Source organism: Salmo salar, unplaced genomic scaffold, assembly GCF_905237065.1.
Source record: "Salmo salar unplaced genomic scaffold, Ssal_v3.1, whole genome shotgun sequence".
In the NCBI taxonomy this organism is placed as follows: domain Eukaryota; kingdom Metazoa; phylum Chordata; class Actinopteri; order Salmoniformes; family Salmonidae; genus Salmo; species Salmo salar.
In genome coordinates this window covers 11,606-25,290 of record NW_025548010.1, presented here as the reverse complement: position 1 = coordinate 25,290, position 13,685 = coordinate 11,606, and the positions used below count along the sequence as shown (strand labels likewise).

The window sequence follows — 13,685 nt, the reverse complement described above, 5'->3', positions numbered from 1 at the left end:
AGGGTTACGTATTAAAATAGCCTTACACGGCCTGGAGGTGTGTTGGGTCATTGTCCTGTTAAAAAACAAATGATAGTCCCACTAAGCCGCAAACCAGATGGGATGGCGTATTGCTGCAAAATGCTGTGGTAGCCATGTTAGTTAAGTTTGTCTTGAATTCTAAATAAATCACAGACAGTGTCACCAGCAAAGCACCCCACATCATGACATCTCCTCCTCCATGCTTCACAGTGGGAACCACACATGCGGAGATCCCAAAGACATGGCGGTTGGAACCAAACATCCCAATTTGGACTCGGACCAAAGGACAGATTTCCACCGTTCTAATGTCCATTGCTCGTGTTTCTTGGCCCAAGCAAGTCTCTTCTTATTATTGGTGTCCAGTAGGGGTGGCAGGTAGCCTAGTGGTTAGACCGTTGGGCCAGTAACCGAAAGGTTGCTGGATCAAATCCTTGAGCTGACAAGGTACAAATTTGGCATTCTGCCCCTGAACAAGGCAGTTAACCCACTGTTCCCAGTGAGGTCGTCATTGTAAATAAGAATTTGTTCTTAACTGACTTAAATAAAGGTTAAATAAAAATATTAATTCAAGTAGTGGTTCCTTTCCAGCAATTCAACCATGAATGCCTGACTCACACAGTCTCCCCTGAACAGTTGATGTTGAAGCATTTATTTGGGCTGAAATTTCTGAGGCTGGTAACTCTAATGAACTTATTTTCCGCAGCAGTGGTAACTCTGGGTAGCAGTGGTCCTCATGAGAGCCAGTTTCATCATAGCGCTTGATGGTTTTTGTGACTGCACTTGAAGAAACTTTCAAAGTTCTTGACATTTTCCAGATTGACTGACCTTTATGTCTTAGTAATGACGGACTGTCATTTCTCTTTGCTTATTTGAGCTGTTCTTGCCATAATTCCACAAATGTACTTTTAAGAAGGCACACCCGTTAATTGAAATGCATTCCAGGTGACTACCTCATGAAGCTGGTTGAGAGAATGCCAAGAGTGTGCAAAGCTGTCATCAAGGCAAAGGGTGGCTGTTTGAAGAATCTCAAATATAAAATGTATTTTGATTTGTGTAACACTTTTTTGGTTACTACATGATTCCATGTGTTATTTCATAGTTTTGAAGTCTTCACTATTATTCTACAATGTAGTAAAACTTTTGACTGGTAGTGTACAGTAATACATACAATAATACATAGTACAGTAATACATACAATAATACGTAGTATCGTAATACATGAATTAATACAAAGTACAGTAATACATAGTACAGTTAAACACACAATAATACATAGTACAGTAATACATACAACAATATATTATACTGTAACACATAGTACAGTAATACATAGTACATATATAAAGTAATACATAGTACAGTTAAACATTGTAGAGTAATACATACAATAATACATAGTACCGTAATACGTAGTAAAGTAAGACATAAAGTAATACATACTACAGTAATACCTACAGTAATATATAGTACAGTAAAAAATAGTATGGTAAATACAGATACATAGTACAGTAATACATAAAGCAATATATGGTACAGAAATAAATAGTAGAGAAATACAAACAATAATATGTAGTACAATAATTCTTGCAGTAATACATACTATAGTAATACATACAGTAATACATAGTAGAGCAATACATACATAGTACTACATTCAGTAATACAAAGTACAGTAATAGAGTACAGTAATACATACAGTAATACATACAGTAAAATATAGTATGGTAATACATAGTACCTTAATACATACGTTAATTCATAGTACAGTAATAAATAGTTATAATTCTAGAATAATACATAGTAGTACATAGTACAGTCATACATAATACAATAATACATATTACAATACTACATACAGCAGTACATAGTACAGTAATACAGTAATTCATAGTACAGTAATACATAGTCGAGGCCAAAAGTTTTGAGAATGACACAAATATTAATTTCCACAAAGTTTGCTGCTTCAGTGTCTTTAGATATTTTTGTCAGATGTTACTATGGAATACTGAAGTATAATTACAAGCATTTCATAAGTGTCAAAGGCTTTTATTGACAATTACATGAAGTTGATGCAAAGAGTCAATATTTGCAGTGTTGACCCTTCTTTTTCAACACCTCTGCAATCCGCCCTGGCATGCTGTCAATTAACTTCTGGGCCACATACTGACTGACTGGCAGCCCATTCTTGCATAATCAATGCTTGGAGTTTGTCAGAATTTGTGGGTTTTTGTTTGTCCACCCGCCTCTTGAGGATTGACCACAAGTTCTCAATGGGATTAAGGTCTGGGGAGTTTCCTGGCCATGGACCAAAAATATTGATGTTTTGCTCCCCGAGCCACTTAGTTATCACTTTTGCCTTGCGGCAAGGTGCTTCCTGGATGGTTGGGAGAAGTTGCTCTCGGAGGATGTGTTGGTACCATTCTTTATTCATGGCTGTGTTCTTAGGCAAAATTGTGAGTGAGCCCACTCCCTCGGCTGAGAAGCAACCCCACACATGAATGGTCTCAGGATGCTTTACTGTTGGCATGACACAGGACTGATGGTAGCACTCACCTTGTCTTCTCCGGACAAGCTTTTTTCCGGATGCCCCAAACAATCGGAAAGGAGATTCATCAGAGAAAATGACTTAACCCCAGTCCTCAGCAGTCCAATCCCTGTACCTTTTGCAGAATATCAGCCTGTCCCTGATGTTTTTCCTGGAGAAAAGTGGCTTCTTTGCTGCCCTTCTTGACACCAGGCCATCCTCCAAAAGTATTCGCCTCACTGTGCGTGCAGATGCACTCACACCTGCCTGCTGCCATTCCTGAGCAAGCTCTGTACTGGTGGTGCCCCGATCCCGCAGCTGAATCACACTTTAGGAGACAGTCCTGGCGCTTGCTGGACTTTCTTGGGCGCCCCTGAAGCCTTCTTCACAACAATTGAACCGCTCTCCTTGAAGTTCTTGATGATCCGATAAATGGTTGATTAAGGTGCAATCTTACTGGCAGCAATATCCTTGCCTGTGAAGCCCTTTTTTTGTGCAAAGCAATGATGACGGCACATGTTTCCTTGCAGGTAACCATGACTGACAGAGGAAGAACAATGATTCCAAGCACCACCCTCCTTTAGAAGCTTCCAGTCTGTTATTCGAACTCAATCAGCATGACAGAGTGATCTCCAGCCTTGTCCTCATCAACACTCACACCTGTGTTAACGAGAGAATCACTGACATGATGTCAGCTGGTCCTTTTGTGGCAGGGCTGAAATGCAGTGAAAATGTTTTTGGGGATTCAGTTCATTTGCATGGCAAAGAGGGACTTTGCAATTAATTGCAATTCATCTGATCACTCTTCATAACATCCTGGAGTATATGCACATTGCCATCATACAAACTGAGGCAGCAGACTGTGAAAACTAATATTTGTGTCATTCTCAAAACATTTGGCCATGACTGTACAGTAAAAAGATACTTTAATAATACATACAGTAACACATAGTAGAGCAGTACATAGTACAGTAATACATGGTGCAGTAATACATAGTGCGGTAATAAATAGTACAGTAACACATAATAACACAGATTGCAGTAATACATAGTACAGTAATACATATAAGTAAATCATAGTGCAGTAATGCATAGTACATGGTCCAGTAATACATAGTACAGTAATACATACAGTAATATAAAGTGCAGAAATACATAGTACAGTAATACATAGTACAGTAATAGTGCAGTAATACATGGTACGGTAATACATAGTACGGTAACACATAATGCGGTAATACATGGTGCAGTAATACATAGTACAGTAATATATATAATAACACAGATTGCAGTAAATCATAGTACAGTAATAGTGCAGTAATACATACAGTAATACATAGTACATTAACACATACAGTAATACATAGTGCAGAAATAAATAGTACAGTAATACATAATGCGGTAATGCATAGTACAGCAATACATAGTGCGGCAATACATTGTACATTAATACATAGTACAGTAATACATGGTCCAGTAATACATACAGTAATATAAAGCGCAGAAATGCATAGTGCAGTTATACATAGTACAGAAATACATAGTGCAGCAATACATTGTTCAGTAATTCGTAGTACAGTAATTCATAGTGTGGTAATGCTTATAGTAGTACATAGTGCAGTAATATATTGTGCAGTAATAAATAATACAGTAATTCCTAGTACAGTAATTCATAGTGCAGTAATTCATAGTACAGTAATTCATAGTGCAGTAATTCATAGTACTGTAATTCATAGTGCAGTAATACATAGTACTGTATTACATAGTACTGTATTACATAGTGCAGTAATACATACAGTAATGATGTTTTAATTATGTCTAAGTCTTATTTGAGTCACAAGCAACCATTGGGATGTTTATGACATACATTGATGAACATAAGACTATTGATCCCATAGGGCTGGCTAACCACCATGTTGATCTGGTCAATCCCACTGTTATGTTGATCCACACCACAACCTGCAGGTTCCCCCTGCTGGCCACACCACAACCCTCAGCCTCTAACCCTCTTAACCCTCCAATACATTGACTCTATTCCCTTGCTGAGACTAGTGATGTCTGCCTGTCTGTCTGTCTGCCTGTCTGCCTGTCTGTCTGCCTGTCTGTCTGTCTGTCTGTCTGCCTGTCTGTCTCCATACACTTGATTTAGAAAGATTTTTAAACAAAAGCTTTTTGGTATTTGTCAGGGTTTTTCTTTATTTTGTGTTTTGTATTGTATTTTCCAGTATGTATTATAACATGATACTGTTCTGTGTCCTACCTTTAGGGGGTGCAGTGCAGGCCCAGCTCACTCAACCACAGAGTGTGGAGCCTCCAGCAGAGTTAGCGCCCAAGGTGTCCCCTCCGGTTTTAAGAGCGGCCACCATCCCCATTCAAAAGCAAGCCTCCACTCCAGTGGCAAAACCATACTCTGCTCCGGTCTCTAGGCCAGCCCCTGCCCCAGTGCAAAAGAAATCCTCTTCCCCTCCACCAAAGCCACCCCCCTCCTGCGATGGTAAAGATGACCTCTGCTCAAGTACCAAAGCCTATCCCTTCCCCAGTGCAAAAGCCTGCCCCAGCCCCAGTTCCAGCTGCTGCCCCTGTCTCAGCCCCAGTCCCAGCTGCTGCCCCTGTCTCAGCCCCCAGTCCCAGCTGCTGCCCCTGTCTCAGTCCCTGCCCCTGTCTCACCCCCAGCCCCAGCCCCAGCTGCTGCCCCTGTCTCAGTCCCTGCCCCAGCTGCTGCCCCTGTCTCAGTCCCTGCCCCTGTCTCACCCCGAGTCCCAGCTGCTGCCCCTGTCTCCCACCCAACCCCTGCCCCCACTACACAGCAGCCCAAGCCCCAGCCTCAGATGTCTCCATCACCAGCCCCTCCCCAGGGAAGCCAGCAGAGCTGCCCCCTCTGCCTCCCAAGCCCAAGCCTATACCTCCTGTACGCCGCAACTCCAAGCCCCTGATCCAGCCCAAACCCCAGACCCCCTTCCACCCCTTGGCCTGAAGCCCAATCCTGATGCTGTGTCTTCATCCAGAGCGCCAGGCCAGTCCCTGTCCCCAAAGAGGTCCCCTGGGAGGGTGCAGTCCCCTTTCTTGCCCCAGTCTCCAGCTAAAGCTCAGCCACCAACGGTCCTTTCCCCAGACTTTCACCCAGACCCCACCCCTATTATGATGCCCATGTCCTCCACTGGCACTGCCATGGCTCCTGAGCCTGCTCCAGAGCCTACTCCAGTCTCAGTTTCAGCCTCATTCCCATCCGCAGCCTTATCCCCAGTCTCAGCCTCATCCCCAGCTCCAGACTCAGCCTCATCCCCAGCCCCAGTCTCAGCCCCAGGCTCAGCTTCATCCCCACTACCAGTCTCAGCCCCCGCCCCAGCCCCAGAATCAGCTGAAGCTCAGCCTCCGGTTGAAGAACAGCCAGCACCCAAGGGCCATCCACTGCTGAAGTAAGAGCTTTAGCTACATTAAACAAAAATGATGACATGGTGACAATGTTGTCAGAGCCATTACCCTGATGTACTGTGTGTTTGTTCTAGTAAGTCCCAGTCCCTAACCAGGTTAGCTTTAGGGTTAGATTTAAGGTCAGGTTTAATGGGATGTCTCTGTCTCTGCGGTAAGTCCCTGACCAGGTTAGCTTTAGGCTTAGAGTTTAAGGTCAGGTTTAAGGTGATGTCTCTGTCTCTGTAGTAAGTCCCTGACCAGGTTAGCTTTAGGGATAGGGTACCTCTTGACGCTCTGATCGCGTATTCGGGATCAAAATCCAGCGAAAAATCAGGCCGCCATATTCATAACCAAATCTAATAATTTCTGTTTCTCAAACATAGGACTATTTTACACCGTTTTATAGATACACTTCTTGATGTACTCTCCTTACATTATGTTAGGAGAGTACATCAACACAAATAGCCACACCGCCATTTTCCGACCAATCACATGCATCACAAATAACCAAAACACAGCTAAATGAAGCACTAACCTTTGACAATCTTCATCAGATGACACTCCTAGGACATCATGTTAGGCAATACATGCATTCTTTTGTTCGATAAAGTTCATATTTATATATAAAAACAGCATTTTACATCGGTGTGATGTTCAGAAAATATTTTCCCTCAAATGCTTTCGGTGAATCAGCGCTACAATTTACAAAATTACTATTCGAAAACATTGGTAAAATATAATATTGTCATTCAAATAATTATAGATTAACATCTCGTGAATGCAACCGCATTCCCAGATTTAAAAATAACTTTACTGGGAAATCACACTTTGCAATAAACGAGGTGCTATGCTCAGAAAATAGGCTAGGCGATACAGGTTAGCGCCATCTTGGAACCATCTAAAATCAAATATACTATTGTAAATATTCCCTTACTTTTGATTATCTTCAGCAGAAGGCACTTCCAGGTATCCCAGGTCCACAACAAATGTAGTTTTGTTCGAAAAAAGTTCATAATTTATGTCCATATAGCTCCTTCTTGTTAGCGCGTTCGAAGGCTACTCATAATGTACGAGGCGCGGGACTTGTCGTCACGAATGTGCAAAAAAAATGTATTTACGTTCGTTCAAACATGTCAAACGTTGTATAACATAAATCTTTAGGGCCTTTTCAATCAGAGCTTCAATAATATTCAAGGCGGACGATTGCATTGTCTTACTAAACGTTTCGTAACGAGAGGGTACCCACGGGCATGCGCGTCATAGTAGTAATGGCCCTCCCTCTATGACAAACTTTCCAGGCCTCTCGTTCGGTCAGTTTTTACCGGAGAAGACTCAAACCACTTTGTAAAGACTGTTGACATCTAGTGGAAGCCTTAGGAAGCTAAATGAATCCTAACTCACTGTGTGTTTCATAGCCAAAGGCTTGAAAGTGATTCCACAAATCAGATTTCCACTTCCTGCATGGAATCTTCTCAGGTTTTGGCCTGCCATATGAGTTCTGTTATACTCACAGACACCATTCAAACAGTTTTAGAAACTTTAGAGTGTTTTCTATCCAAATCTACTAATTATATGCATATTCTAGTTACTGGGCAGGAGTAGTAACCAGATTAAATCGGGTACGTTTTTTATCCGGCCGTGCAAATACTGCCCCCTAGCCTCATTAAGGTCTGGTTTAATGGGATGTCTCTGTCTCTGCAATAAATCCCAGTCCCTAACCAGGTTAGCTTTAGGGTTAGGGTTTAAGTTCAGGTTTAATGTGATGTCTCTGTCTCTGCAGTAAATCCCTGACCAGGTTAGCTTCAGGGTTTAAGGTCAGGTTTAACGTGATGTCTCTGTCTCAGCAGTAAATCCCAGTCCCTGACCAGGTTAGCTTTAGGGTTTAACCTCAATACGATCGGTGTCCCTGGGACAGTTGATGCTAACATGCGCTGACATGCGCTAATGTGACTAGAATTACGTTGTAAGTACCAACAAACGTTTCAGGACATAGGTGTGTCTTATATTGGCAGAAAGCTTAAATTCTTGTTCATCTAACTTCAGTGTCCAATTTACAGTAGCTATTACAGTGAAAACATACCATACTATTGTTTGAGGAGAGTGCACGACAACAAAAAACTTTTATCACTGTAACTGGTTTGATACAATCACCTCTGAAGGTAAATAATGTACTAACATTCAGTAATCTTGCTCTGATTTGTCATCTTGAGGGTCCCAGAAATAAAATGTAGCATAGTTTTGTTTGATAAAAACATTTTTATATTCAAATGTAGGAACTGGGTTCTACAGTTTGAACATCTGCTGCCTCTGGCTCCAGAACCACCCCACTGTTGAAGTAGGAAGTTTACATACACTTAGGTTGGAGTCATTAAAACTTGTTTTTCAACCACTCCACAAATGTATTGTTAACGAACTATAGTTTTGGTAAGTCGGTTAGGACATCTACTTTGTGCATTACACAAGTCATTTTTCCAACAATTGTTTACAGACAGATTATTTCACTTATAATTCACTGTATCACAATTCCCGTGGGTCAGAAGTTTATATACACTAAGTTGACTGTGCCTTTAAACAGCTAAGAAAATTATGTCATGGCTTTAGAAGCTTCTGATTTACATAATTTGAGTCAACTGGAGGTGTACCTGTGGGTGTATTTAAAGGCCTACTTTCAAACTCAGTGGCTCTTTGCTTGACATCATGGGAAAATCAAAAGAAATCAGCCAAGACCGAGACCTCCACAAGTCTGGTTCATCCTTGGGAGCAATTTCCAAACACCTGAAGATATCACGTTCATTTGTACAAACAATAGTATGCAAGTATAAACACCATGGGACCACCCAGCCGTCATACTGCTCAGGAAGGTGACGCATTCTGTCTCCTAGAGATTAACGTACTTTGGTGCAAAAAGTGCAAATCAATCCCAGAACAACAGGAAAGGACCTTGTGAAGATGCTGGAGAAAACAGGTACAAAAGTATCTATATCCACAGTAAAACGAGTCCTATATCGACATAACCTGAAAGGCTGCTCAGCAAGGAAGAAGCCACTGCTCCAAAACCGCCATAAAAAAGCCAGACTACGGTTTGCAACTGCACATGGGGACAAAGATCGTACTTTTAGGAGAAATGTCCTCTGGCCTGATGAAACAAATATAAAACTGTTTGGCCATAATGACCATCGTTATGTTAGGAGGAAAAAGAGGGATGCTTGCAAGCCGAAGAACACCATCCCAACCGTGAAGCACGAGAGTGGCAGCATCATGTTGTAGGGGGTGCTTTTGCTGCAGGAGGGACTGGTGCACTTCCCAAAATAGATGGCATCATGAGGATGGAAAATTATGTGGATATATTGAAGCAACATCTCAAGACATCAGTCAGGATGTTAAAGCTTGGTCGCAAATGGGTCTTCCAAATGGACAATGACCCCAAGCATAATTCCAAAGTTGTGGCAAAATGGCTTAAGGACAACAAAGTCATGGTATTGGAGTGGCCATCACATAGTCCTGACCTCAATCCTATAGGAAATGTGTGGGCAGAACTGAGAAAGTGTGTGCGAGCAAGGAGGCCTACAAACCTGACTCAGTTACACCAGCTCTGTCAGGAGGAATGGGCCAAAATTCACCCAACTTATTGTGGGTATCTTGTTGAAGGCTTCCCGAAACGTTTGACCCAAGTTAAACAATTTAGAGGCAATGCACCAAATACTAATTGAGTGTATGTAAACTTCTGATCCACTGGGAATGTGATGAAATAAATAAAATCTGAAATAAATCATTCTCTCTAATATTCTGACATTTCACATTCTTAAAATAAAGTGATTATCCTAACTGACCTAAAACAGGGAATTTATACTAGGATTAAATGTCAGGAATTGTGAAAACTGAGTTTAAATGTATTTGGCTAAGGTGTATGTAAACTTCCAACTTCAACTGTAGATGTGTGAAAGTTAGTGTATCAGCTAATGATCCATCATGCATGACATTCCTGGGACTGCCTTCCCTGTAGCTCAGTTGGCAGAGCATGGTGTTTGCAACGCCAGGGTTGTGGGTTCGGTTCCCACGGGGGGGCCAGCACAGAAAAAAAAAAATTTATGAAATGTATGCATTCACTACTGTAAGTCGCTCTGGATAAGAGCGTCTGCTAAAATGACTAAAAAAAAATGTAAAAATGTATAAACTATAATGTTATATTACCATAGGATGTTTGTATGCACTCTATAGTTATGTACTTGAAAATGTATCAATTGACCAATTCGGCACATTTGGTCAGACTTCATGCAAAATACTGTGAAACTATGCACACAACCCGCTAAATTGCGCAAAACTGCAATATTATATTATGGCCTTTCTCTTGCATTTCAAAGATGATGAAAAAATAAATAATAGAAAACGTATGTTTTTTTGTTTGCATTATCTTTTACCAGATCTAATATGTTATATTCTCCCACATTCATTTCACATTTCCATAAATTTCAAAGTGTTTCCGTTCAAATGTTATCAAGAATATGCATATCCTTGCTTCAGGTCCTGAGCTACAGGCAGTTAGATTTGGATGTCATTTTAAGCAAAAATTTACAAAAATGTCCGATCCTTACGAGGTTTGGTCAGGTTTAATGTGATATCTCTGCGGTAAATCCCAGTGCCTGACAAGGTTAGGTTTAGGGTTAAGGTTTAAAGTCAGGTTTAACGTGATGTATCTACAGTAAATCCCAGTCCCTGACCAGATTAGGGGTTAAGGTTAGGAGTTATTGTTAGGGTTAACGTTATGTCTCTGTGTGTTTCAGTAAGTCCCAGTCCCTGACCAATGCCTTCAGCGCGTTGGGAGATGCGTCGTTCTTCCGCTCCAGCTCGACCAGCTCCTCGGCGGGCGGAGAGGATGAAGCCAAGGCCGAGACCATCCGGAACATCCGCAAGTCCTTCGCCAGCCTCTTCTCTGATTAGTCCTCTCCCACATGCTCTAGGATTGGCTGATGACTTCATTGACATAAACGTGACCCAGTCTGAGATTAACTGTGTGTAACTGTATAACTCCCAAGTCCCGCCTCCATCCCCTGCCTCTCTGTGTCTCTGAGGACTCAATTGGCCAGTTGAGTGTGATGATGTCAAAGTGCCAGCTACCTGTAACTACCTGTAGCTAGCTACCTGCGTGAAGCTTGGCCCTCGGTCAGTGTGTGAGGAGGAGGAGATATATATGACGTTCTAATGCATGAAGATGACGGCTCCATCAGTAGGTGTTGTGGAGCAGAATGGATGTTTGTGTTGAGTTGATGTTACCCATTGCCTCTGGATGTTGTAGCCTTAATGTGATGATGTGTTTTATTACAGATTAGTGACTGTGAGTGGTGACCCCTGACTCCTATATCGCCATATGTACTTCCTGTGTAGTACAGATATCTGCAGTACGTTCTTCATCATTAACAGTTATTTAATAATAATACCTCTGTTGTGGCTGTTGACCACTGTCACTCATACATACAAGTATACCTTTCCTTTATTAATCAGTCAGACCTCTCCTTTAAGGTGTCAGTCCCCTCCTTTAATCAGTCAGACCCCTCCTTTAAGGTGTCAGTCCCCTCCTTTAATCAGTCAGACCTCTCCTTTAAGGTGTCAGTACACTCCTTTAATCTGTCAGACCCCTCCTTTAATCTGTCAGACCCCTCCTTTAATCAGTCAGACCTCTCCTTTAATCAGTCAGACCTCTCCTTTAATCAGTCAGACCCCTCCTTTAATCTGTCAGTCCCCTCCTTTAATCAGTCAGACCTCTCCTTTAATCAGTCAGACCTCTCCTTTAATCAGTCAGACCTCTCCTTTAATCAGTCAGTCCTCTCCTTTAATCAGTCAGACCTCTCCTTTAATCAGTCAGACCTCTCCTTTAATCAGTCAGACCGCTCCTTTAATCAGTCAGACCTCTCCTTTAATCAGTCAGACCTCTCCTTTAATCAGTCAGACCTCTCCTTTAATCAGTCAGACCTCTCCTTTAATCAGTCAGACCTCTCCTTTAATCAGTCAGACCTCTCCTTTAATCAGTCAGTCCTCTCCTTTAATCAGTCAGACCTCTCCTTTAATCAGTCAGACCTCTCCTTTAATCAGTCAGACCGCTCCTTTAATCAGTCAGTCCCCTCCTTTAATCAGTCAGACCTCTCCTTTAATCAGTCAGACCTCTCCTTTAATCAGTCAGACCCCTCCTTTAATCAATCAGACCTCTCCTTTAATCAATCAGACCTCTCCTTTAATCAATCAGACCCCTCCTTTAATCAGTCAGTCCCCTCCTTTAATCAGTCAGACCTCTCCTTTAATCAGTCAGAACTCTCCTTTAACTCAGTCAGATCTCTATTTAATCAGTCAGAACTCTCCTTTAATCAATCAGACCTCTCCTTTAACTCAGTCAGATCTCTATTTAATCAGTCAGACCGCTCCTTAAACTCAGTCAGATCTCTATTTAATCAGTCAGACCGCTCCTTTAACTCAGTCAGATCTCTATTTAATCAGTCAGACCGCTCCTTAAACTCGGTTAGACCTCTCCTTTAAGGTGTCAGACCTTCATTTAAGCTATCCGACCACTCTCTAAGTGGTCAAGCCAACACCAGAACCGGTCAGTTTCAATAACGTTTCAGATCATCTGTCCTGTAAGCACCTTGGTGTACAGCAGTTCTACCAACCTGTCAGCTTATATCAACTTAAAGCCATCTAACATGTTATATTGTTAATGCTTTGTAAATGTTGTATTGTATCCCGTTACTGTATGTGAGTCATCCAGAAGTTTATTTTGTGATAATGAATCATTGATAATGTATTGTAGGTTCCTGTACTGTTTTATTTGTCCGTATGCAGTACTGCCTTGCATGACCAATATGACCCAGTGACCCTTGGTACCATAGTAATGTTACCTGTACATAAATGTCAATAAATAAAGATGTGGTAAATCGTTCCACTAATGTATCTGTATTACTGACTCCTCCATTTACAATGACTAACTTGTTTTGTTATAAATGGATAAATGCAGCTGTTCTTTCTGTCCAGAAGGTGGTGGAAGGGACCATTAATGTGATATATTGTGGTAGATATCTCTATGACTGATATATTGTGGTAGATATCTCTATGACTGATATATTGTGGTAGATATCTCTATGACTGATATATTGTGGTAGATATCTCTATGACTGATATATTGTGGTAGATATCTCTATACTGATATATTGTGGTAGATATCTCTATGACTGATATATTGTGGTAGATATCTCTATGACTGATATATTGTGGTAGATATCTCTATGACTGATATATTGTGGTAGATATCTCTATACTGATATATTGTGATAGATATCTCTATGACTGATATATTGTGGTAGATATCTCTATGACAGATATATTGTGGTAGATATCTCTATGACTGATATATTGTGGTAGATATCTCTATGACAGATATATTGTGGTAGATATCTCTATGACTGATATATTGTGGTAGATATCTCTATGACAGATATATTGTGGTAGATATCTCTATGACAGATATATTGTGGTAGATATCTCTATGACTGATATATTGTGGTAGATATCTCTATGACTGATATATTGTGGTAGATATCTCTTTCGGATGGGACGTTAAACAGGTGTCCTGACTCTGTGGTCACCAAAGATGCCATGGTACTTATTGTAAGAGTTGGGTTATTAACTCCGGTGTCCTGACTACATTCCCAATCTGGACTTCATACCATCCTGGCCACCTAATCAT

The 13,685-nt window shown here is 41.2% G+C and overlaps 1 protein-coding gene across 1 annotated transcript; it reads left to right on the top strand.

The window, feature by feature from the left end:
* Window positions 1-4,811: 4,811 nt before the first annotated feature.
* Window positions 4,812-12,881, top strand: LOC123732580 (proline-rich receptor-like protein kinase PERK14; the record flags this gene model as incomplete). The annotated part of the gene is made up of 2 exons (XM_045711845.1): window positions 4,812-5,961; window positions 10,738-12,881. Coding segments are annotated over 2 exons (1,307 nt in total), but the record flags the coding sequence as incomplete, so codon positions are not given.
* Window positions 12,882-13,685: the final 804 nt, after the last annotated feature.